Source organism: Oreochromis niloticus, linkage group LG11, assembly GCF_001858045.2.
Source record: "Oreochromis niloticus isolate F11D_XX linkage group LG11, O_niloticus_UMD_NMBU, whole genome shotgun sequence".
Taxonomy (NCBI): domain Eukaryota; kingdom Metazoa; phylum Chordata; class Actinopteri; order Cichliformes; family Cichlidae; genus Oreochromis; species Oreochromis niloticus.
This window is the reverse complement of record NC_031976.2, coordinates 19165247-19192394: the sequence shown is the minus strand read 5'-3', so window position 1 is coordinate 19192394 and position 27148 is coordinate 19165247. Positions and strand designations below refer to the sequence as shown.

Sequence of the window (27148 nt, the reverse complement as noted above, 5' to 3'; positions counted from 1 at the left end):
TAACGTTCCCATTTACCGGTTATGAAATTCTTCAAAGGGGCCGTGCAGCAGCGAAAGCCTGTGGTGTGTCGTGTTTGTTAACAGGCATGGTGCATGGAGAAATACTCTGTGGAGGTTGTGCGTTAGTGAATGTATGTCGCATGGAGCAGTCCCTCCTGCTAAAGGCATCTGGGGAGAAAAACTCGACACGCACCAAAAATATATCAAAGCGCAAAAGTCACAGCTCATACACCTACATAGAGACACGCATTCTCTATGCTAAAAAATCAAATCAAACAGATGCTTAAAACTGAGGCAGCTAAGAGACGCCGATTGACTGCCTGCATGTTTGAAAGACAACAAAAGGATATTACGGGGTTGCAATGTGGAAAAACTATCCAAATTTTTCATAGATTAGCTTTCAAACATGTCATCATCTAGTTAATTGCCATGTTGTGAATGTCTCACACTTCGGGTTTTTCTGCTGTTGATAAAACTGTTCAAGCGACATAATTATCTTGCCACACACATGCACGCACACACACACACACACACAGTCACCCACTCAGATATCAAAGCACTCTCTTCACCTTGCTGCACTCGGCTCTAAAGAAAGTGAAAAGCTTCTGTCCGTTATTGAGGTACGACAAAACATAACCCTGCCTGAGCATTTAAAAGCTTGTTTCTCCTTTCTGAAAGGGCTCAAGTCACTTTCAACAGTCAAGCTCAGAGAATCGCTTTCTGCATCAGGTAGTCAAACTCTCTTTTATGTCTTGTTGAATTAAATGAGCTCTAAAGCAGGAGAATGAAATGAAATGCACATAAACTTAACATAACAGAGCTGCATGTAAAGATAGCATTTCGAATAACTCTTACATGAGATGGCTCACTCTGCAGTCTCTCAGAGGGGAACGCTCCTGCTGTTGTACTGAGGAAGAGCTGAAGTAATTAACATGCTCCCTTTGTGTTGTTGTTTGTATGTGTCGTGTATGTTTGCTTGTCGAAACCGAGCGTGGGTGCGTATAAGAGGTAAAAAAAGCCTTCAAAGGTGCTCAGCTTCTGCTGCTGCTGAGATGTAAAGCTTTAAAACTCATTTCTTTCATCAACTTCTGTCAAGGAGATTAAGGGAAGCATTACTCAAGTACGGACTTATTTCAGTGAAAGCATTAAACAACTGGCTGAAAGAGATTGAGGAGACCGCTGCTTTTAATGCCACTCTTTTGTGCATATCAGTGGATTTCAGATTTAATTGTTGATAAGCAGGTGGGAGAGGAAAACCATTTAAAAAAAGGCACCCTTTGAGATTTCATGAGAACTACAGAGAGACATGATGGGAGAAAAGTGAAATCACAAAATCCAAGCAGGGAGGTGCGGTCAGTGTTCCATGGGTGCTTCTGCATCCTCCTCATCATCATCGCTACAGGGTTCAAAATCTTCATCCAAGGCTGGATCTGCATCCTCTCCCTCCACCTCTCCTCCCAGCTCGCCCAGAAGCTGCTCCACATGCTCCAACATCGGCTGGTCGTCACATCGCAGCTTATTGTAGAGCTGGGAGAAAGAAAAAGACAAAAAACAAAGAATGATGCAAGTGTGTAATAGGCTAGTGGGTACACTGGAAATGGAAAATGTTGAATAGAACTGAGGTTATAAAGCAGAGATCCAAAAAGAAAGTGCAAAATTATACTGTAGAAGCAACTGAAGTAATGATATGGTGAGTGAAAGGCTCTCAGCAGAAGCTCAGTCACTACCACATCCATAAGCAGGGGATTCGAGTTGAGGGAAGTGAGCAGCCCTCAGGTTTTAAGTCTCCAAGTGCCGGTTAGGACATTTGAAATATCCAACAGCATCTGCATTCTGTCAGCACAGCAGCCCACAAAACGCTGGTAAACAGTTTTTGTCTTTATTTTGGCAAATCAGCACATTTGATGCACAATCCAGCCGAGGAGACAGAAAGACCATTTATCTTCCTCTTTCAACATGCATGCACACACAGACACGGAGAAATGGATCCTGAATCGAAGCGCATATGGTTGTGTTATAATCAAAGTTATCCCAGTGAAACATGCCGTGAGAAAGCAAGATAGAAAAGTCCCGTTCTCTAAGCAGCTAGTAGATTTATCTCTGGTAAAATACTCTGCTTGTGTGTAATTACTGAACTCAAAATGGGGCTGGGTGATAAAACTACTCGGGCTACCAATAAGGACAGCGAGCATAAGACTACGCTTCTGTGTGCAAATACATTACATAAACACGGGAGAGAGGATGCAGCGATTCATATTTATGCTGCTCTTTCCAGAAACAAAACTAGAGAGGGGGAAAAAGGCAGTTGGTGGATTTATATAATCTAAGAATATAACTCTATTTTGTCTACCAAATGCAGTTAACATGCAAGCACACAGTGTTTTATGCTCACGGACAATCAGCAGCTGAGTGCCATCATTCTTACTAAAAGTGTAACAAGGCCAGGAGAGTGAAGAAGAGTGTGTGTGACTGCTTTGCCCCAGGACCAGTCTCTAAGCAACAGCAGGTCCTGACAGGAGACACGCAGTCCCATGGGAACTCATTTGGAGCGTTAGAATGTGCAGAGTGTGTGTGTGTGTGTTTTTGTGTACTTAAGTGGATGCTGTCTCTGCAGGTTGAAGCTCCAAGGAGGTGGAGTGTGACCTAGGTCCAGGCACAGGGTCTGATGCAGAGGGGATTTGACCCTCTCAGACTCTTTAGAGCAAGACACACACACACACACACACACACACACACACACTCTCATTCTGCCAGTGTCACTCTGAAATGCCTAGAGATGTTTTTCTACACCAAACACTCTGAATAAAAGTTGGGTTGGGTTTATACTAGATTTGCCTCAATACCCAGAATAATTGCACACTGCAGCCTTGGGTAATAAGTAGTGGGCAGTGGATGTCTTTCATAAAGGAAATAATCTAGCAGATACAGTCAACATCTGCAAAGGTGCTCTATGTTCTACTGTACTGAGCGTTACTTGGAAATTGTATTTGTATGTAGATACACTTACTACAAATCAATAGCACATTGTGTCTGCTGGACAGGGTGCGATTATTCAATGTGATACTTTCAGCTAGCTAAACAAACCAGAGCTATTCTTTACACTTTCCGCAATGAGTGCTGCTGAGATCAGCACTGCCGTCGCAAAAAAACAAGCATTTCTCATTTACAACAGCCTATGTTTTTTCTTCTCCCTTTCACGGCTCAGAGAGCTGCCTGAAGAGGGAGGGAGAATGCGGCTGATCGTATAACTTTTTCATGGTCCACTTTGCTCTACTTTCAAGCCCTAAGTCACTGCCCAAAGCACGCTTCAATAGTGACACACTCACATACATACAGCATATTATACACCTGCACATGCAGAGGTGTACCGACAGCGATGTGCGCTTGCTATTCCTTTAAGCTGTTGTTCAGAGGGTGGTAATGTTGATCTGTCTGTCAGATGTGAATACAGCTCCATTGCCTCCTGATGTTTGCGGGTCCAGGGTGAAATATCTCAGCAATTATTAGATTATTTGCCATTAAATTGAGCGCATGCATTCAAGAGGGTAGAGGGTAATGACCAATGACTTGGCTGTGCCCCGTATTCAAAGATATATCTCAGTATCTATCAAAAGGATACGTACAAATTTTGTTCTAAAAATGATCATCAAAACAAAATGTAACTTTTGCCAAAATATATTGGTTTATAGCAGCATACCTGCAAAACTAATGATGCTCTTCAGCTTGTTAGCATCTTCACCAACACTGACAAGTAACACTGCCTTAAGTATTTATTTTAAACTGGTCGTTTTCCATCAGCCGGTCCCTTTAGAGGTCGTCACAGCGGTTCATCTGCCTCAGTCTCACCCCATCCCTAGCATCCTCTTCTGTCAAACCAACTCTCTACATGTCCCCTCTCACTTCATCCATAAACTTTCTCTGAGGTCTTTCTCTTTCCCTCCTGCCTGGAAGCTCCATATTTAACATCCTTTGTCCAATATATCCACTACCCCTCCCCTGCACATGTCCAAACCATCTTGCCTCGCTTACTTTGTCTTCAAACTGCTCCGCCTGAGCTGTCCCTATGATGTGCTCATCTCTAATCCTGTCCCTTCTGGTCACTCCAAACTAAAATCTTGGCGTCTTTAAATTTAAACCAGTGTTATGACTAAATAGAGCCTCAGAGAGTTCAAAGTGTGGCCACATATTTTGTTATTTTGTCATGGGACATTCCTGAAATGACAACTTTAATTAAAAGACGGCGAGTCGTAAATTTCATTGAATATCTTTAGAATTAACTTACAAAAAATACTGAGTGCACATAAAATGTATTAGTATTGTATGTTATTTCTTAAGGTTCAAGAATGTTTCTGCTGTGCCTGTTGCCAGTGCATGTTCACCTGGGAACTGGAGAAAAATGAATTGAAAGTTATAATTCATCACTGAGCTCCAGGTTCTCCGACATTTAGTAACACGATCCAGTATAAATCAACATGGCAGCACTCAGTGAAGAAATTTCTGCTGAGAAGAGTTGGCAAGTTTGAGCTCATGATAACGACAGTATCAGCTCCGATCACCGGTAATAGAATTGAATGGGCCCATGAAATTTAATTCAAAACAGAATTATGTTTATTTCAAGTAAGCAACGGTGCTTCGGGAGCCGAATGAAGCCTCATTCTGTTTATGGTCATTAAATAAAACCTGCAGGGGCCTTCTGCTTGTTTTGAAATATCGAACAGTAAAGAAGAAATAAAAAGTCAAAAATGCATTAACCCAACACTCCAACTAAGCAAAGACAAAGATGTCTGATGTGTTGTTCCTATGGTGGGAGCCAGCATAGATTAACAGGACTGTCCAGCACCAAGTGGACGAAAGCACAAAAGTACCCTTCACAGAAAATATATTTTCCTCTCATTTTTTGCTAGAAACCTTTTTTCTAGAACTCACATAAAAGGACAGGCTGATTACGCAGTAAAAGCCTAATCATTCCATCATTGTTCAACTTTTGCTCCACACCTGTGCTTAACTTCCACTTTCATTTCAGCCTTTATTTCATTTGGTAATACCTTCATTCTCCCAGCTTGTCTCCTGACTATTTTCCCTCAGTGCACTTTCCTTTTGCCTTCTTTCACTTACATTCTTGCCAAATGACCTTCCTGTCAAGGAGACAGACAGGTCTTCTTACGCTCATCAAGCACTTGTACTGATGCGCACACACAAGCTTATGTATGTACTATTTTGAAGAATAATGGTAAAATCTTACCCTTCTTTTAAGTTTCTCCGTGACTACAATCAAGTTATCACCATCTTTTTCTTTGCCAAACACAGCACTCCCAAAAACACAAGAGCTATAATTAAAGTAATTGTTTCAACACATTTTCTACCTTTTAACTTCTCTGTATCACTGTCAGCAAAAACATCAACACACTCCGTGACCAGCAACGGTGCTTAGAGCTCATCATATCATCCACGATAACAACCCCTAATAATTTCAGACGTGATGGAAAAGTGTGCAGAACAACCACATGTCAGCCTCAGATGACAATTTGCTACTTAAAAAAGAAGCTACTTCAACAACCCCCAACAAAGTCTTTTTAAACATCTTTCATGGGAACCCAGAAAACAGTTCCCATGAAGCAAACATGGTTCAAGGCAAAAATCACTGTGGATTAGAACCACACTACGAAGGACGGGAGCTACTAGCAGCTGCAGATGTGCGACCCAAAGATAAACAACCAAGCATTGCTAGCTGTACTTCCTAGTTGTACTAATGTATGACAGGAAGCCCAAACAGTGGATGGAAATTACTGATGAAGCTACATGGTAATAAAGAAGAGCTTTAAGCAGCTGGTTAAAAAGATAAAAAATTCCCAGGTATAAGATGTTTTTCAGTTTTATTGCATAGCTCCTGAACACTTACAAGGTTAAGTTACTTTAGTCATTGTTAATCTAAAGTGCTACAATTTCCAGAAAACCCCCATAAAATCAGCTACTTTTATGCTTACATTTAACCTGGATATAATGGTGTGTCACCACTAATGCTGCTGCTGCTGGTACCTTGACTGAACAGATTCACACTTTGAATTAGGAAGCGTGCCATCAATGACAGTAGCTCATTTGAAAAGGAAGATGAAAATTGCCCTTCATTACTTACATACACAAATGCTGGTGTCTGCACGCATCGATAAAACTTTGTTCAGTATTTTTTTCTACATCTTTAGAAAAATAACCATAAATAAATACGTTTTCTTGTAATATTGTGTTATAGTTTTGAGGCTGGCCCCTAATTAGAGCTTCTTTGAATGTGAAGTGATGACCAAAAACTCACACACACACATGCACATGCACACACTTACAACTTAACACCTCAGTCCCCCAGTCACAGCCTTGCAGGAAAAAGGCATTAAAATTACATGACAAGCACACCTTAGACCAATCCTACCCGCAATCTGTGCTCATGGGATACCGTCTCAGACACTTCAAATAGTAAAGCTTTTGACCTCTGTTTGCCCTAGCTGCCTTGCAGCTTCTTTGCACACACACACACACACACACACACACACACATATATAACATTGTCCTCTGTGCATACACTGCAGATCCTTCTTCAATCGCACCCTATCTGGCTGAGACTCAAATTCCATTTCACGTCCGGTTTACTATTGATTTTACCCTCGCCACTATTCACCAGCTACACGCCCTGCACCTACACACACCCAACATCCAATCTGTTCCCTCCTCACCCCCCCATTTTTTATTTTTCCACTCCTGCTCACCCTCCTACACTTCCTATTTGTCCTCTTGACCCATCCATTCTTGCCCATCATTCCTTTGTAGAGCCTCACAGCTGAATATAGTGCACGAGAGTGAACAAGTATCGATCAGGAAAAAAGATGAATGACAAACAATTTCTTAACAAATAATATGCATGCAAGCTGGCACACACAACTAAATTAAATGTATGCATCACCATAAGAGCACCTATGAATGCCTGAATGCTCAGTATATCACGCGCACACACAGAGACAGCCATAAAGTATGCACAGAAGTGGACCGGCGCCAAAACAAGCCATTGGGCTTTGAGGCCTCATTTCCATGTTGGAGACCATTTTAACTAGCAGACTGACTCATCGTTAATTATTAACGCTCACAGTAATGCTCAGAAACAAAGCTCGGATATAAAAAAAAATGTTTTTATATCCGAGCTTTGTTTGCACATCGCGTCTACACAATGCGCAGATGCACACATCTGTACATTGTGTACCAAGCTGTGGAATTAAATGTACCACGAGGGGGTCGTTTTCCCTCCACATTCCATCTCACCTTTTCAAGGTCTTTGTGCATTTACCTTTCACATTATTCTGCGCCTGTTGCTTCACTCACTCTACAAAGAAACTGCTTTGCTGTTTACTTGTCATGCTCCGATGCCTCACCCAATTCTTTACCAGTCTTTCACCTTTTTATTCCTTTGCATTCTTCTTTTGTCCATGCAAAGAATGGCTTAGAACTTAAATGACCCTATTTCTCAGTTCCATTTTTTTTCTGATTGTTTTATTTTTTCTCCCCAGTTATTAAATCTCACCAGAAAGCTAGCAGCCCAGATCTATATGCACACACTTATATTTCTCCTGATAGATTCTTCCATTCTCCTGCTTGGCAGCTCCAAGTCCACCTCGCTCCCATCTCAGTTGTGGACATCACCAGTGGAAGCCTGTTAGATAGGCCCGTCAATACACCGCTGGCCACAGAGACAGACGTCAATATATTGTCACTAAGCTGTCCCTACTCATCTCTAGAAGAACACGGGGGGGGGTAGGAGAGAAGGAAAAAGGGTGTGTAGTTGGGTGAGGAGGTGAAAGGGAGAGGAAAGCAAAGAGTGGAAGAAAAAAGAAAAAAGAAAAATCAGAGGTGGGGCCTGCCATCCGTCACTCCGTGCTGTCTGATTTACAAGCCTATTGGATTTTAGACTAACATGAATCACTGCTCCATAGAGGCATTACTCCCTGACAGAACGACAGAATGAATTAGACAGTGTGCTCGTGTGTGTGAGGGGGAATAGGAAAGAGAGTAGGGGGTATATTTACACTTCTTTGAGATTATACAAAGACATTTCCGCAGCAACAATGAAGCTTAGCTAGGATCCTCTCACATTCACAGTACTGCATGTACCCTTTCTATGACAACCAGCTCTCAGACGAATTAACTATTGTGACAGTGTGCTGGATATAACCATCTGTACCCACAATTACTACTCAGAAACTACGAAAGGAAACACACATAACTAGAATATAAAAATCCTCTATTACAAAGCGAACACTGTATATTGGTCTGCAGCTAATCATGCATTAATTTTAGATTGATCTAAAGATTGTTTTCTTGATCTATTTGGAAGAATTTTATTTTTAATTACGGAAAATATTCGAAGAAATGTTCATCACAATTAGTCAGACCTCAGAGTGGCATCTTCATATTCTTTGTTTTTGCCTAACCAGAAAAATATTTCGTTAACTGTAATGTAAGACAAATAATCACCATTGAGAAGTCGGGACCATTTTTGCATGTATACGGCCAAAAGACAATGAGGCAATGGCCATGCTTTAGTAAAGTACACACACATGTGTTACAGTGGCAGTGCAGTGTCAAAGAATCATTTACTTTGAGATCACAGATAATTGACAGCTATACTGAGCTTTAGATTTAATGGCTCATATTACAACCCTGTTTGCTTTTATGTAAAATGCACATTTAAAAAAATGACTTGCAAATCAAATAGCTGAATAACTATAGCACACAGACTTTCAAGAAATGTTTAAACCCGCTGGAACACGTCTTAATTTAAGTTATGTGGTATTCCAACCGGGTATAAAAGCAGATTCTAAGGTGGGTTTGGAGTTCTTTACAACTCTGGTTGAACAAATGATTCAAAAGTTTAGGAACAGTGCTTGAAAAAAAAAATGGTGGATTTCATCATCTACGCAACATAACATTAAATTATGCAGAGAATCTGGAGGAATCTTTCTAAGCAAGGGACAAGGCTAAAAATCAATGCTGAGCTGCCTCGCTCTTCAGACCTTTAGTCAGTACTGCATTAAAAGCAGATGCGTGAAAAACACTGCATAGACTCAGGGACACTTCCAAAAACCACTGCCAGTGAACACATGTCATCAGTGCATCGTTAAAGGAATCATCTCAACCTTTTATTAACTTTGTGTACTAAGTTTAATAATGACAGCTTTCAGTTTTTATTCCCCCTTTCCACAGCTTCCCAGCTTTTTAGCTTAGAAACAGATATATATGAGGTTATTATGACTGGACTACCTTCTTAGCATTAGTCAAGTATGATCTGGCAGCTTCCTTCAATGCCGTCCCCTCCTCCTTTTCCTCTTCTGTTGCTTCTCTTCCTTCCCTTTCCTGCTGCTCCTTTGCCTTTTCCAACTGGAGGTAGCACACCCAGCCAGAGAGATACCACACCTGCGAGGCACAGAGACACAGACAGTTTATGTGGTGTGAGGTGCAAAGATTTAGAGTGACAGTCAGTTACGACAAGGGGAAAACATTTTCTGACCCTCAGAGAGAATGAAATCCAACACAAACGGGTTTCACACATTTTACATGGAACCAGAAATACACAGCCTCAGACACGCACAGGCAATCAGTCACTCACATAATAATTCACCCTGACAAAATCATGACATAATGTACTCATTTACAGATGATAGCCCATAAGCACACAGTGTAGCTTCCCATTAACTTCAAACTTCTTGTTTTCAGTTTTCAGTTTGTTTTTCCCCTCTCTGTAGCAAAAGATGCAATTAGTAAAATAAATGCTGAACTGTAGCATAATATAACATAATGAAAAAATGAATTCCCTCAGGAAAATAACATCTGTGCTTTTAAATTCATATCATATTCACAATTTGGATTGTTGGCAGTTTTGCACTAGCTATTACAACAAATGATGGTTTTAATATGGTTTGATTCCACAAATAGTTCGAGTGTTGTACCTTATTATTCCTCACAAGTATGCTTTTGCGATCCCAAACATATAGCCAAAGACTCCAAGAACTATCACACTAAAATAAGAACAAGGAGTCTCAACACTTTAGACTCCATCTGTGACTGCATGATATTTCACAAAACGGACGTTCTATAATGTGTTGATTTTTGTAAACGACAATATTGAAAGGAAGAAAAAAAATCCCTAGGAATAACTATAATTGCTAGTTTAGAAGTTGTGATGATTAGGGTATCATTTACACAAACATAATGGATGTTTCTGTTTATCAAATGCTCAGAAAAGCAAGAATATACACAGATTTCCCTCAAATAAAGTAACACCGACTCCCTGCCTTTACTGTACCGAGGCTTTTTGAGCCTAAGCATGCAATCATATCCTAAAGGTTTATTCTGAGACAGAATAAATCCTGATGTCACAGATAAACAACAGCTCTAATGCATCTAAATCATAGATAAGCAATGTTCTTTAGCACAGGCTGTTATTAGGCTACCACAGCCAAATTACCTTCTTACAATTAACCAGGTAATCTAGCTGCCAACTGAATGGGCCCATCTCTTTCACTTGGCTCAGTATACTATCATCACACTGGTCAAACAAACTGAGGGTCAAGCGTCATCAGGCACAGTATGCATCACCTACACATTGGGATTACATGAAGAGTCACTAAATGAAGTGAACTGATAAACAAAAGACATTCGTAGTCATGAATAAGTCACAGTCATGAGGCTTATTAAAACCCCTCCTTACCGGGGAAGTTGAGCAGGTTATCAAAAATTAGACGGTTGATGGTTCGAAACCTTAGAACACACCCACACCCACACACACTTCCAAATGCATTCATCCGTAAGTGTATAATAAACAAAGCACTGTACAAATTCAGTAAAGACCTTTTTAAGGGCGTGAATAGGAGTAGAACAATGCACCATAAATGCCATTTCATTTCTTTAAGTGTCTGAATGTTTTCACAGTATGGTATTTTTCTTGCTCATAAAATGTAAAGAGGGATTTTCTACCACTTACTACTTGCGTCTGCTTTAGAAGAAAAACATCTGTTCAGTTGTGTAATACTCATTTACTGAGTCAAGCTTTTAAATACCATACAGTTTTAAACCAACAAATGTGACTGTGGATTTTTGATTTGCCCACCAGAGAATTACTAGCGTACGATCAATGTGAGAATATTCAAATATGTGCTTTAAAATATGTTTTTTTATCTTTTGACACAACAGCAGATTAAATAAACTGCATTTTGAAGTATTAGTTTATATGCTAAAACAATTATTTATCATGCATGAATCAGAGTTTTTGTACAATATACACCAGACAGTTTATTAGGTACACCTTGCTACTACTATGTTACTATGTCCTTCTGCCTTCAGAACTTTGCTGCAGAGATTCAACAACATGCTGGAAACATTCTTCAAGAGATTTTTGGTCCATATCGACATGATAGGATAACACATTTGCTCCAGATTTGTCAGCTGCACATCCATGATGAAAATCTAATTTTCCACCACATCCCAAAGGTGGTTTACTGGATTGAGATATGGAGACTTAGGAGGCAATTGGAGCACAGTGAACTGTACGTCACTGTTCACGTCACACCACAATATCCTGCTGGAAGCAAACTGTGACATTTCAAGGATACTCATTTGGTACTAAGGGGCTGAAGTGTGCCAAGAAAATATACCCCAAAATCATTAAACTCTCACCGGCAGCCTGAACTGTTGATACCAGGCAGGATGGATCAATGGTTTCATGTTGTTTACACCAAATTCTGACCTACGATCTAAAGGTCAAAGCACAAATCGAGACTCATCAGACCGGGCAACATTTTTCCAATCTTCAGTTGTCCAATTTTGCTGAGCTGCTGCAAACTGTAGCCTCAGGTTTCTGTTCTTAGCTGACCAACTGGTGTGGTCTTCTGCTACTGTAGCCGATCTGCTTCAATGAAGTGCATTCAGGGATGTTCTTTTCCATACCTCTGGTATAATGAGTGAGTATTTGAGTTATTATTGACTTCCAATCAGCTTGAAGCAGTGTGGCAATTCTCTGAGTTCTGGCATCAACAAGGTATTTTCATCCAGAGAACTGCAGGTCATGTCTTGACTGTGTCTGCATGTCTAAATCCATTAAGCTGTGGCCACATGACTGGCTGGTAAGATATTTCTGTTAATGAGCAGTTGAAAAGGTGTACCTAGCAAAGTCACAGTATTAGAATCAGTTCACTAAGACTTGTCTTAGCTGAATATATATCAAAAAACCTAGAGCAATATTTTTAAAATAGATCATTTGCTCCACAGAGTTCAGAAAGGGAATGATATTTTTAACTGTAAGTTACTTTGCTGTAAGACACCAAAGCACCTAATTTTCTTTCTTTTTCACAATAACACATTTTTGCCTCTGCATAATCTCAAACACTGACTTTTGCTTCATCCTCTACCTCTAAACATTCTCACGTTCAACTCTCAGTGAACTTGGAGGTGTGAGATCGCCTCTCATCTAAGGCCAAAGATCACCCACCCACTGTTCTTCAAGCATCAAGACACAAATATTAGCTTTATTCATTATTCACTGAGAGCAGAGGCAGTGGGGACCAGCGCCCCTGCCAAATCAACCATTTAGCTAACAAACACATCAAGGCATGGCACACTGAATTCAGAATTGCTACTCAGCATGCTGAGTGGGAGGCTACCCCCTGCAGCCATACTTATCAGAACAACAGCAGCACTGGATAAATGTAGTGTTGTTGCAGGCCCAGCGGTACGACTTTTTTATCACTAAAACATTTCCCTGAATGCAGAAGTTAGACTAAAATGTGTAAATTCAAGTGAGACAGTGTAATTGGGTCACTTAAATTCAAAATTTTAAACTTCAGAAATAAGAAGCCCGTCTTTAAACACTCAGAACAATGCTAGGAAATTCTCTGCAGATGGTCCACTGTGAAATATTTGCGTGTGTAGTATAGTCTGCCTGAGCATCTGCACTCAGAATTAAAACATGTGAAAGTTTGCTAATTAAGAACTTCAGAGAATCCACTGTGTCCTACTCCAACCCCAGACCGAGGCACACGTAATAAAATACATTTTGTGTCTGTCAATCAAATCGCTGGGACTATTGTAATTTCAAAGTGAAGGCACATCTCAGTTTCCATATGGTGCTACTGAAGGAAGAACAAAAGCATCATGAATCAACAGAATACCTTTGAAACAAGATTTGCAAGAAAGTAGCTCACTTGTTTTTGCAGACTTAACGTTATATAAGTAAGGTTCCAACTTTGAGATATGCAAGAGAAAGAAGAAGGAGTAGAGCGCTAACCTCTTATCTGCTGCACTTAAGAGAGAAATAAGAGAAAAAGTAAGACAAAGAGGTGAAAGAAAGGGAGAGAGAGAATATAATGCTTTTAAATGTGTCTGTCATACATTTCTGACATCACAGATATGACTCTAGCAATGTACCCATATTGTGATCAGACGATACACTTTCTGACCACCAGAACTGGTGACAGTACCAATATTTGATTGGCTGTGGGCATGCTCAAATTGAGTGTCACAGCAGTGCGTCTCTGAAGTGAGTTTAAAAGTTCAGCCCCCTGATGACTGCTCTCAATCTGTCAGCTGAGGGGTGTGTGGGAGGCTGAGCCTGAGGGGGAGTGGGGGAAAGAGAGAGACAGACACGACCGTGCTTTTCTGTCTGACACTTAGTGGCACACCTTCGCTTTCTATTGCAGCGACAGTGGGGATTTTGAGCACACTGACAGCACAGAGCTCATACTAAAGCACAGAAAAATACTGCAATTCACTCTAATAAGTTCAGCGCCAGACTCTATGTGTGAGCACATAAGTGCTGAGATAAAGTAATGCAAATGTAGGGAGTACACAGAGCTCAGCAGAAGGAACTAAGCTCTAGATGTAACCGCTATGACGTCATCCAAAGATTAATGTATTTCTGTCTTGAAGCCTTGAGGTGAGCATTTTGGTCACTGCACTCTTGGCATTTTGAAACTGAATGTGACGAGCTCTTACTATAGCCAACACAAGATACGATCTATGCTTTATCATAGAGTCCAAAATTTACCAAATGATTCTTAAGACTTAAAACTAGCAAATGAAACAATGGAACAATAAATTCATCTGCTGGAGGTTCGAGGTACATCAGCACAGGCTTCATTTTTCAAATCTGGAGTCTACATTCATTTTTTAATATACAGTCTAAGCATATAAACTGAGATGTTTTCCTTCCCACTGAAATGAAAAAGAGCTGCTTTTGCTTTATACCTACCCAGCAGTTTCTACTGTATTATAAAAAGACTGTATGCAAGAGGACCAATGACTGTATATAAACATCTTATGAACTGGACTCAAAAATGACATCAAATATTATCACACACATACAGTAGAGTGCAAAACTCACAAGCAATCTAATCGGTTTTTTAGATATTTGCTAGGAAAATGGGTAACAAGTGCAGTGACTTATTGACACATATGCAAACACACATGGAAATCCAGTATACAAGGCAAAATAGAGTTTGCGCAATTCTAACAAGCTTGAAAGTCAATATTTGGTATGACCACCTTTATCAACCTTTAATGTTTGTTTGTCGGGTCTTTAATGTTTGCTTATTTTCTATTTCTACATCACTTGACTTTCAGACGCTGTTCATTTCCTGCAGGTACTTTTTTTAGTCCTTTTGTTGTCTTCCTTTGCATTCTACTTGACCAGCTTCCTTAATTTTTTTAAGGACACACTACGCACCATATCGAGAAAGTTTTTCAGCTAATATCTCTTGTGAATCACCTTGCTGTTGTATAAATTGTATGTTATGCCTGTCAAACTGTGTTATCTTTGTTATTTTTCATAGATTCGACAAAAGAAAGGGGAACAAATTATGTGTTTTTGTGACAGACTGTTAGTAATAAAGTGCCTACGGAAACAATTTAAAATTGGTTGTTTGCCAAGTTGTCTGTTATATGTATACACAACACTGGATCTCTCCTTGAGTAAAGTGGCTTTTTTATGCTTGAATGATTCATAAGTGGTGTAACAAATGAAAATAAGTGAAAAAGTAGCCAATGTCCAAAGAACAATTTTGAAAGAGCACAAGAAAGCCTGGAGAACTATTGCTCAAAAATTCAAAAATTTACAAACAGTTTGGCTCATTGGAAACAAAATACAAAAAAAGAAAAAGTTTAAAAATTTGTGACTCAAGATTGTAAAGATTTATAATGTTTAAACATTTTTAAGAGTTTTTTTTAAGAATCGCCAAAGTTAGTCTGGACAGACTACCCTGAAATTCAGACTCAGCTGCTTTCTTTCCCCACTTAGCCTGACACTGAGTTCATGGATCGATTTCTTGACTGAAGGACCAGTATTATGACAGGTAAACTAGTAGAATGGCAGGTATTTTGGTTGCATTCCCTGGTCAAACTGAAATCAAGTTTGACACATCTGCCAATTTTAAAAGACGTTCGAGTGAATACATGACTTCAGTTATCTCTGCAGGATTACTTACAAATGCATCAATCACATCCATGCTTTGATCCATACAACATTGTTTCTGCTGTTTGCAAGCTTGTACATAGGTACACAAAAGGTGTAACCAAAAAAATCTGAAGCTGTTTGCAACTGAATTTTGCTGTTTGCAGAAGCTGAAATCACAGTGTAACAGGTCAGAACAGGACTTGATCTAAAATTAATGCCATTCTAGAAGCGGTCTTGATGTAACCAAGAAGATTCCCTTAAATGTGAGACTATTCTAATTTTAAATCAGGCAAGTTTTTGTGCCACTTTTTGATCACACCTCAAACAGTTTGGTAGCTTATGAAGTTAATCCTGCCTAAAAATCTGCAACAATGTTATCCTTTCTACAACCAAAGCTGGTAAGCAACCTGGAAACAAGAAAAATGTGTTCACAACAACTTTCTAATCAAATCAGTTGTATTTATATAATGCCAAATCACAACAACAGTTGTCTAAAGGTCCTTTATATTGTAAGGTAAAAACCCTACAAAAATATAGAGAAGACACCAACAATCACATGGGTAAACGCTTTGGCGACAGTAGGAAGGAAAAACTCCCTTTTATCAGGAAAAAAACCTCCCGCAGAACGAGGTTCAGGGAGGGGCAGCTATCCACTATGGCCGGTTGGAAAGACATAACAAAAGAAAAAACATGCATATAAGCAAAACGCTAAATTTTCAAGTTCCGAGAGAAAAATAATTACAATGAAAAGTAGAATCAAAACCCGAAATGTCCTTAAATGACCATAAAACTTAAATAGAGAGGAACAGCTGGGACATGACTTCATCGCTTACCTGGACAACTTCGTCATCCTCTTCTAGTAGACTCTCCAATACATCTACTGCCATCTAATTTAAAGAGAGACAAACAGAACTTTAGACTGATACAGATATTTACAATTTTTAAAAATGTATTAAAATGACAAACAACAATCATACTACACTCATTTTTGTCTGTACAAATTCATCAGTACTCCCTCTATTCGCAGGTTTGACTCACAAACCAACATGCATAAAGGTAAAGACAATATTGTTGCACACAATCTAGCACATCTTCCAGTCGGCTCAATCAATCAGATGGATCAGAGGGTCTGATAAGCATCGAATAGGTCAGCAACCCATACACAGCACCATCAATACCAACAAGACAACAGACATGATCGCCAATAGATACACTTACAAGTACTTATCGCACAGTCGATAGTCACTTTAGCCACCGTCTACCATTGCCTTTTTTCCCAGCATTTTGTCTTTATTAGAGATGAGCAGCAGGGAAAGACCAGAGCAGTCAATACCATATATTCATAGTAACCCCCTCCACTCCTTAGGATACACGATAAACCTAAAGACCAACCAGACCCAGAGCCCGTATTCCCCTTCCTCTAAAGCATTTGTCTGATTTCCTCCCTGTAGTGTCCTGCGGAGGCAGTGTGAGGTCTCAAAGGGGTTTAATGTTAGGTGACCTTTGTCACAGCACTGTCTGGGTCAGTTTCTGTGGGAAGTTTCCATTACAGAAATCAGACCTTGACTAAAGTAGGCTGGGTGTTTGTTTTGCTCTGTCTCCCTCCTTGTGGATCCTGTGGTTGTGGTATATGTGTGTGCGTGTGTGTATGTGTGTGAGGCCCCAGGTGATGATATATTGATTTTTGTCTACTTCAGGTTGGAGGCGACTGTTAGCCAATCACCCGTGGTGAAGGGCAAGAATAAAAGACACGCACGTACCTGTGCATTCACACACACACACCACTTTACAGTCACACACTACGAAAAAGCCTGCACACAACAATGAGCACAACAAGCAACACTTGTTTCTTGTTAAGGGAGTCTTATTAGCTGGAGAGCTTCCTAATTTTTCCCCCCTCCTGCTCGTTGGAGTTCTCTGCTCTTTTCATTAAGTCTATGCGGTTCTGGTGGCGATAAAGAGGTCTGTTGGCTGCATAGAGTAAGGGGAGTCAGGTTAATTGAGAGTATCTCATTAAGATTGTGCAAATATGCATGTCAGGGAGTCAGTTGATTGATTGCCAGACCAATTATCAGCTGAAATACCATTGTCCTTAATTAATTAATGACTGATTAAAAATACACAAACAAAAACATCTAATCCCAGCCGATGATGAATGGATTCATGTCCAGCTTCAGAATGATCTACTATCTACTTTCACTGTATCACTACAAAGTGACAGACACACAAGCTGCACATGCACACACACATTCAAACACAGTAAATCGAGCCAAGCACTAGATATAAAAGATAGGAGAAAAGATCTGCTTGGGTATTAAACAAGTGATAGAACAGGCAGTTTTGGAGCTACAAAAATAGAACAAGAGATATCTGGGAGCCAGGATAAGTGAGCAATGATAACCATTATATCGTCTCCAACTGCACATCTTCCTAACTACACCGGTCAGCCCAGGGGCGAGTGATTAAAGATTCAGAGATTCTTAGGCCGCTTCATGCTCTAAACAACAACAAGATTAATATTCCCATGAAGATAAGGAGAAAAAGAGGCTGTACTACGAAGGAGGGGGGGGGAAAACAAAAAAATGCAGAAAATTGGAAGAGAGGTTAAAAAAAAAAAAAATCTTAATAAACATTGCAAAAGTGGTTCAAGAAAAACAACAGTGCACTACAGAGACACACAACCAATAACACATGCAAGACGATACATACATGTTGTCCTCCTTATTTTAAGAACTGTTGAAGGAACCAAAAGAAAAAAAACCTGCATTCTGTGGAGGAACTCATTTATAATGTCCATCGTGGGCATGTGCACAGTGTGTGTGTGTGTGTGTGTGTGTGTGCTCATATATCCATTTCTGCGTTTGTGTAATCTTCAGGCAATTTTGTTTAACAGAATCATTTTACTGGAGCGCACGGCAGAGACAGGAGAAAGACAAATCACTTTACAAGCAAGGGCAAGCTATATCTCACACACATACACGCACACGCACGTAAACAGGGACATCGAGACTTAAGTAAATAAATCCTGGGGATGTCACTGCTAACTGTACTTGCAAGCAATATAGGAAAGTACAAGCTGTACATTGTGAACTAAATATAAGAACAGAAACATTCAATAAATAAAATACAGCCAAAGAAGAGTGACAATGACAAGGTGCGTAACTACCCATCAGCTTCTGCGACGCCTCAGCTAAGAGACACTTGAATGGCTGTCAGGGGAGGGTGGCTGTCTGTCTGTCTGTCTGCTGTGTGGCAAGTGAATCAGTGGTTGTGATGGGTGATCACGGTAATGTTTGTGTGTGCGTTACGGTAGGGAAAACGCTGTTACCACGCTGTTTTTTGTTTTTTAAATCAAGACTATAAAAAACATGCAATCACTAGCCACTTTATTAGGCACACCCGTTCAACTGCTAGTTAATGCAAATATCTAATCAGCCGATGATATGCATTGAGGCTACAGACTGTGCATCAGAATGGAGAAGAAAGGTGATTTAAGTGACTTTGAATGTTTGGTTGTTGGTGCCAGAAGTATTGCACAAACTGCTGAACTACTGGGATTTTCCTACACAAATGTGTCTAGGCTAGAGACAATGCTCCAATACAGGAAAATATCCAGTGAGTGGCAGTTCTTTGGGAGAAAATGCCTTGTTGATGAGAGATCAGAGATCAGAAGAGAATAGTCAAACTGCCTCAAGCTGGTAAGAAGACAACACTAACTCAAACAACCACTTATGACACCCAAAGTATGCAGGAGAGCATCTGTGAACGCTCAAATGTTGAAACAGAAGGCCAGGTCTCTCCTGTCAGTTAAGAACAGGAAACGGAAAATTTACATAGTCTCACCAAAACTGAACAACCCAGGATTGGGGGAAAAAAAGAAAAGAAAAGAAAAAAAAAAAAAACACAGCCTGATGAGAAGATAAGATGTGATAAGATATGCTAAGATAAGTGGTGGTGTATTGTGTGGGGGATATTTTCTTGATATGCCTTGGGCCCCCTGAGCCTCATTTAAATATCACAGCCTACCCAAGTATTGTTAGTGACCATGTAAATTCCTTTATGTGAACAACACAGTGTACCCCAGTGGTTTGTTGAACATGGCAATACATTCAAATGGCCTCCACAGTCAACAGCTCTCAATCCAACAGAGCACCTGTGGGATGGAACAGCAGATTCAGAGATGGTATGGTCTAAAATGTTTACAGCACCTTGTGCAAACTATGCCATGAAAAAATAAAGCAAAATAAATTATGTATGTAAATATACATATTAACATAATTCCTATAAATCACGGATGCCCCCACTCCCATTCAAAGGTCAACAAACTTAGTCAAATAGACTGATGTGACCATTTTAATGATATTTCCTACCATATACAACAGAGACCCTCATACTGGAAAAGATGGGGAACAATATAATAGTTGGTATTTTTGCTTGATAAACAAACAAGTAGGCAAGCAATCGTCTCCACACTGATTGCTTTAAACTGTTGTTTAAGTTTATTCTATAAAATATTAGGAAACCTCAGAAAACATGGTCTTCAAACTGCTTGAAAATATCAGATATATTCAGATTAAAGATTTTTAACAGCAGCAAAGTATCCCATATTAAATGCTGGAACCAAACATTAATGAAGACAAATGACTAAAACCAAATGAAAACCCAATTAATTTTCCATCAATCAAACCAATAACAAACCTGTTTAAGCACTGCAAGCGTTCTCACAAATATGGGGATATTTGACAATAAAACCAACATGTTTGTCTCACTTCTTTTGCTTTCAAGCACCCTCGTGTGCTCTTAATCTATTTCCATTCTGGAAATCACAAACAAACTTGGCATGTATTCAACTAATCAAAAGAGGGGAAAAAAAAAGATTCGCAAAAGCCTTTTTGGTGACTTTTTTTCTCCTCTTCTAATTTAAGTGGCACAGATCCATGTTTTGCAGAAACAGTTGACTGAAGAGAAGAGCAGCAATTGTGAAACTGATGTTTTCATGAATTTATTAACACAGTGTGTTTGGAATGTTTTCTATCACATTTTTTAAAGTAAACAAGACAATCGCACAATGGAGCACAAGTACAACCAGCCTATGTCATGGTTTTCATGCTCTTATCCCTTTCTCGGTCAAATTTACTATCACATTCAGCTTTTCATGTGGCAAAGGTTTTTTATTTTTAAAGATTTCCTCCAAAAAAACAACTGAAAGCCACAGTCTTGACAAAATTTTTATCATAAAAGATAACTATGTATTTTAAAAATAAATAAACAGTAATATTTGCACATGCTCTGAGTTTGACATTATTATTGCTGAGGCTTTCTGATGACAACCAACTACCCTCATAAGAAAACCATGAGTTTTAATTAAATCTAACTGTGGCAAATCTTCAAAAAAAAAGTGGGGAGACGGGTCTATCACCTAGTAAAGTGTGCCCAAGAGATGTGACAGTGTCTACCCACTAAAGACAGCTTGTCTTGAAAACATCTGCCCAGTGTTTTTCAGCAAAATCTTTCTCATTTTGATGAGAATTGGTGGAGGGAGATAGAGCATAAGGCAAAGAAAGAACCCGCTCAATTTTGGTGCTGATCTGAATTTTTGGGGTGGAAAATAAGACCAGACAGTGGAGACTTTTGGGGAAGTCTCCACTCTTTGAGTAAACTTCTATCTCCCACCACTATGCACTATAATAACCACACTAACACTGCCTTATTGTGGCCTAGTTAATTTGAATTCAATCCACATAACAGAAAAGTACAGACAAAGACCATGAGATGGAGTTTCTGCCAAAGAACATGGTAGTACCTCTACGCCTTGTGCCATTCTAAAATTAACATTTATTTACTAGAAGTGGCTGTATGCAGTTACAGAAAACAAACAAACAAAAAAAAATTCTTTAATATGTTTGGGGGGGTTTTTTTTGGCAAATATATTAATGCAAATTTCAAAGCCTTGGCCCAGCTTTGGGGACCAAACAAATTATTCAATGGGGAGAAAGAGACAATTGGTCATATTCTGGCACCATTTTCAAAAGACAGCCTTCCAACTAATAATTCTACTGGAATTAAACAACTTTACGCAAAGTTTACAAAGAGTATAAAACTGTGCATAGATCCTTCTAAGTGAGAGATGCTAAATGTGAAAGTGAGAGAATGTGTGTGTGAGTATGTGTGACAGAGAAGTATCAGAAGCAAAGAGCTGAGAGGATGTTCCTATCAAATCCAAGTCCCAAATCCCAGGCTGGGAGAGACAGACAGAAAATTGTTTGCTTTTACTCTACTTTCACCCTTAAATGCAATTGCCAGAAACTCCAAATACCCCTTAACGTGCATGTGTGTGTGTGTGTATGTGTGTGTGTGCGTGTGTACACATACTTGAGCACATGGCAAAATATTTGACGTTATAAAGCAGTAGGAATGGGTGCGGTTTGTGGTTCGGGCTTCATGACACCAACAGCAGGATGAAGACAAACGACATGTCAGAAACTGTGGACCGAGACGTTGTCATTTTACTGATACACCTGACAGCCCATCTCCCGCACACATGCACCCAAAGATATAACTGCAGCTGAGCTATTTGGGTGTGAGCAGGGGGAAGAGGAGGGAAAAAAAGGGGGGGGGGCACTGTTCTCATTTCCCGTAAGTAATAACCATAAACCACCCAACAAGAGTGACTGAAAATTAATCATTGGATCACAATAGAAAGTAGCTAAACTGCTGTTGGTGTGGCGGTAATCACCGAAAATGACTTGAAGCGTTAATGACAGCGTTAGGAGTTTTAGCACTGAACTGAAGGCAGTGAGCCACTGAAATCAAGGCCATTAATACCGGAAATTCCTGAGTGATTTAGTAGAGAAGTATGCTGTTTCGCGATATGGCAGCAATTCATCAGACCACAGCTTCAATTTTTTATTTTTTTTATTTTACTCTTCCTCCCAATCCCTCCACCCTTGTGTGCCCCCCTTAGCCCGATCCCTTTTTGTAAATACCACTCTTCAATTATTGACACTAAACTCCAGAGGGGATAAAGACCAGGCATGGCCTTCCCACCTTCAGTGCTATTCACCAGAAAGGAAAGCATACAAACACACAGATGCGCGCACACGCAAAAAATGCCAGGCTGCCCTCCCACCACGAAACAAACACAGACCAACAACAACAAGGGAGTGTACGAGCACGACGCACAGCAAACATTTTACCTCGTACTCCTCTGACTCAATGAGCAGTTTGGCTGTGGTGATGCGAGACTCATACGGAGGGATCTCATTCTGAAGGAGAGAAAGAAAGAAGAAAAAAAATAAAAAAGGACAATACAACCACCTCTGCAGTGAGCGCTTTCACAGGCATCCACAAACATAGTTCTTCCTTTGTCTGATAATAACACAATCCAATTTCAAGGTACAAAACGTTTTGCAGCTATGTGGCTGTTAATCACAGCCAAAGTGTCAGCAGGCTGTGTTCACATCAACCTGCTCCCGAAGATAAGAGTCATAAGAGTGGTGTCACTGGGATTATTGTATCAAATCATCACACCAAACCCTCTTACATCACTTTTTTTATTATTTGAATCTGCAATTTATTTTGAGCTATTCAAAGCCCATCCAGCTTTGACATTATAGCCATTTTTCCTTTATCAAATTCCATGTTGTACTTTGCTTGTTTATACTTTAAAACCCTTCTTGGTGTTGAATTTATTATTTGCTTTCTCTCTGCGCAGTCTAACACAAATGTATACAGGTTTGTGAAGTCTGTGTTCCACCTTTCATCTTCTATCATTCCCTCTTTATCTCTTACTTTTTTTTTTATCTGTACAGCTGTCCTTATATTTGTGCACACCACATAGCATGCTCTGACAATCTTGTTAGTTAAAGGGGCTTTATAAATAAACTGGGATCTTACTGGTGCTGGTGGAAGTGAGACAAATACCAGCCCACAGCTACAGCCTACCTGAATGTCTTCCCCTGCGCTGGACGAAGCTGCTCTCTGTTTTAGCGCAGGTAGCCACATTCCGACACTCTTCAACAGGTAATCTTTGCCTTCCTGAACACAGAAAAAGAGCATATAAATATAAAAAGCTTTTTAAAAAAAAAATATACATTTCATTTCTTATGCAAATGTATATACAAGAGTAATTGGAGAATGCACTCTTCACACAAATCAGTTCCTACAGACTAATCCCACTGTATAATTTACTTCCACAGACTAGCTATTGGATTTTCTACAGAAACCAAGAATCCCTGGATTAATTTGGGAACAATTTATTTTTTCTTGTTTCTTAGAAAAAATTCCAAAAAAAGAGACTTTGTCACAGGATGTGGAAAGGTGTGGAGTGAGACTGGAACCAGCCTGACCCCTACAGCTTACAGGTAGTATTACAGATCCTTTGCTGCTCCGTTTGGTGATAGGAGTGCATGGAGAGTACGGAGAGACAGTACAGAGGTTTGAAAATACCCATTACATATAGCTTGCAAAAAACAGTGGTAGGTGAACTGAATGTTGTTTGTTGTATCATCAGTGCATGTTGAGGATGATTGAGGCAGACAGCACTGCCAACAAATACTTCCACATGGTAATTTAAGGCCATATATCAATTAGATTACATTTCAAGTAAACAATAAACATGCTTAAATACTTCAAAAAAAAAAAAAAAAAAAAAAAAAAAAGCTTTTGCCTTGAATGCCGTCTATTAATAGTGGTTTAAGATGCTCTTCATTTAGCAATGGCTCCCGCATGTACAAATATACATGTGATGTAAAAATACAGAAAGTTTATTTAGGATATTGTTCTAAACTCACTGTCAAATGTTACACTCAAAAGGTCTTGTGGATTTTTTTCTAAATTTAGTCCAATATGCTTTTCCCTCATCTTTTCTCTTTTTATCAGATGACTGCATGACCTTAATGATCCGCCCAGTAATTAACATTCCTATCGGCATGACCTGTCCATCTGCTGATTAATCGCATACGATTCAATTTGCTCAGAATAATTAACTCAGCAGATTCCCGCTTTAATGTGGTGATAACTCATCTCAAGTGTGTGTGCGTGCCTCTGAGTGTGTGTGTGTGTGTGTGTGAGAAAGAGAGGACTGACCTGGTTTCTCTCTGTACTGAACAGGTAACTGGCCATAAGCTGTAGAGCCTCTGGGTTGTCATGGTGATACTGTAATGCTTTCTCTATGAACTCTCTGCACTTGTCGGAAGCCCCCTCCTCCATGCTACATGCACACACACACACACAGAAAAAGAAAATCTCAAAATATTACCAAAGGCAGGCCTATCAGTGTCAAGTGCATAACTCTGTGTGCTCTAGTACCAGAGGTCTGTTAAGTAAATCTCAGCGATGGAGCAGTAGGCTACACTAACATCCTTCTCTGTGGGGAGTTCAGGGTCCTCATCTGGTGGGGCAGCAGCTCCAGCCAGAGCCTGCATGAATCAAAGGGCAGACTTCTTTAGTTTCTAAAGTTCAGATTATTCATTACAACTCAAAAGAGACTGAAAGAGACTTATATGAAACAGAATCTAAGACCGGTTTTCTTTTTGAAATGATCAGAATAAAAAGGGACACCATCTGAAAAAGCCTTTTCCTCTGAAATCATATTAACATGTCACAGCAGGAAGGAAGCAGTAACATCAGAGTTGCAAACTGCGTGAATTAAATTTATCCAATTTACTTTCAGAGTCATTGCTCTGTTCGTGTTGATTCATTGTCACAGTTATTGAGTACTGACACACTTATCTAGCTAGAAGTGACACTTCTAGCTATTATATTGAAGACGTCTGAATGAGAGTAATAAAGAGACCTCACCCTCACAATGATATTAATAAACGAGGTGTCACAAAGTTAAACAACAACAAGGATATTGAATAGGTGAATGTAAAATTGACAGAGTAATGCATTTGCAATTATTACAATGTATCCTAACATTTTTAACTTCATTCTTCTATTCTATTTTCCTTCCATTTGTTGTAATTTAACGTTAACATTGTAATGCATGGCACATTATTATGTCCTCTAAATGAGAAAACATTTTATCTTTGCTTACGCAAAAAACTTCACGAGCCATATTTTCTTTTTTAAATAAATAAATATATTTAAGGGGGAAAAAAGGCAGAAGTTTTAAAACTACCATCCTCTGACCACTTCAAGAACTGCCATTTTACTCTTTTACATTTTCGGTGTAAAATCTGTTTTGTTTCAAAGTTAAGTTCACAGTTCATAGTTTTTAGTGCACTGTAGTGTCGGTAAAGTGTTTTGTAAATATCTGTAATTAGTATTACAGGTCAGGAGTAACAGTTAAACCTATGAGGATGCTCATAGGTTTGACATAAATCTGTCATAACAATGCATGTCACTAAGATATGCATTGTCCAATAGCACCCTCTTGTGAAAATGAAAAAATTCAGGAGCCTTGAACACAAAGTCATGACATCTAGTTCAGTTTCCATAACCAGATAAACAGAGAGGGGTATTCCTATGTTCAATCACTTACTGTTGTTGTTCCTTGTTTCTCCAATGTATTCAGTAGGACTTGTATGCCTTTGGTATAGTAGTCCACAGCCTCCCGGCCTGTGTGGATTTGTCCCAGGTACATGTACTTACTGTGGCCAATATCTGGGCTAAGCTCCACAGCACGCAAGAATACGTGAGAGGGGAGTCAAGGAAGCCACAACAACCACTGCATTAGAGTAGAATGAAATTATCACAGCAGTGTAGTGAAAATACAAAATTATGGACACAAGCAGCGAGAAAGGATATTTCTTTTGCTTTCTGTGTGTCTCCTAATTCAGAGGAAATGTGCCCCAGCATGTCCAGAACTTGCAGGTTGGTGGGCTCCACATCCAGGGCTCTTTGACAGAAAAGGCTGGCCATTTCAAAATCAAAACTGTCCATGCATTCTTCAGTCTGTACACCACAACACATAAGGAAAGCTCAGTAGTTGATTAGAATTTAAAGAACAAAAGGATATTAAGACAATGGCATATTTGGGTCCTGCCTTTGTTGTGGATATGTAGTAAACGTTACCTTCTGTAGGAGTTGCTGTACTGAGTACTTCTCCGCTGTCTTCTTCTTGGCTTTTTCTTGCATTCTTACCTTCATCCTTTCTTGAGGTGATAAACCAACAAATCCTCCATCTGCAGAGATGTTACAAGTGCACGTATAACAATAGTTTTTATTAGAGCTACACTCAAAACATAACATAACAGTCCTTCCTTTCTATAAACATTGTGTGTACGAATTTGACGTTATACACAGTAAATAAAATGATAAACCAGTGAACTCACCCCTGTTTGGACGGTTATCTTTCCTCTTCGGTTTATTTTTCTTTTTACCCTTAGCTTGACCACCCATTCTGAAGAAAAACGCGTCGTATATTTCTAAAATCCCTGGGCTCAAACCCCACTTTTCCCAAAGTGAGACTCTAAACACGCGTGGACAGTAAGTTAAAGTTAGCTTAAAGTATACAGTGCACATGCGCCGGATGGTGACTCTATTGCTCCTACGGAGAGGGGTAGCGGCCAAAAAAAGCGAAAGTCCTGACTAAAGCTGGTAAAATGAAACGCTGAACGAGGATATTTTATATGCCTGTTGGTATGAGTCCGTTTATTAAAAAAATATTATTTAATTGAGAAGATTTCCGAGACTTTAATAATGATATTTTTCTTTCTCCAAGTT

General features: G+C 39.5%; 1 protein-coding gene across 1 annotated transcript; it reads right to left on the bottom strand.

Annotated features, from left to right (window-relative positions):
* Positions 1 to 1167: 1167 nt before the first annotated feature.
* On the bottom strand, positions 1168 to 27143 carry si:dkey-12j5.1 (probable assembly chaperone of rpl4). The gene is made up of 11 exons (XM_005472393.4): positions 26758 to 27143; positions 26498 to 26607; positions 26231 to 26377; positions 25965 to 26117; positions 24788 to 24897; positions 24566 to 24689; positions 23423 to 23515; positions 22675 to 22743; positions 16312 to 16365; positions 9298 to 9450; positions 1168 to 1527 (listed from the first exon to the last, which is right to left on the bottom strand). Exons 1-11 carry the CDS (start codon positions 26945 to 26947, stop codon positions 1354 to 1356), a joined length of 1377 nt encoding a protein of 458 aa, XP_005472450.1. The 5' UTR covers positions 26948 to 27143; the 3' UTR covers positions 1168 to 1353.
* Positions 27144 to 27148: the final 5 nt, after the last annotated feature.

Coding starts and splice junctions, on each gene's coding strand:
- si:dkey-12j5.1 (XM_005472393.4), bottom strand. CDS start 26,947: ATGTGCACTGTATACTTTAAGCTAACTTTAACTTACTGTCCACGCGTG. Junction 26,118..26,230: donor ACACACAGAAAGCAAAAGAA/ATATCCTTTCTC, acceptor CTCCCCTCTCAC/GTATTCTTGCGTGCTGTGGA. Junction 1,528..9,297: donor ACTTGACTAATGCTAAGAAG/GTAGTCCAGTCA, acceptor TCTTTCTCCCAG/CTCTACAATAAGCTGCGATG.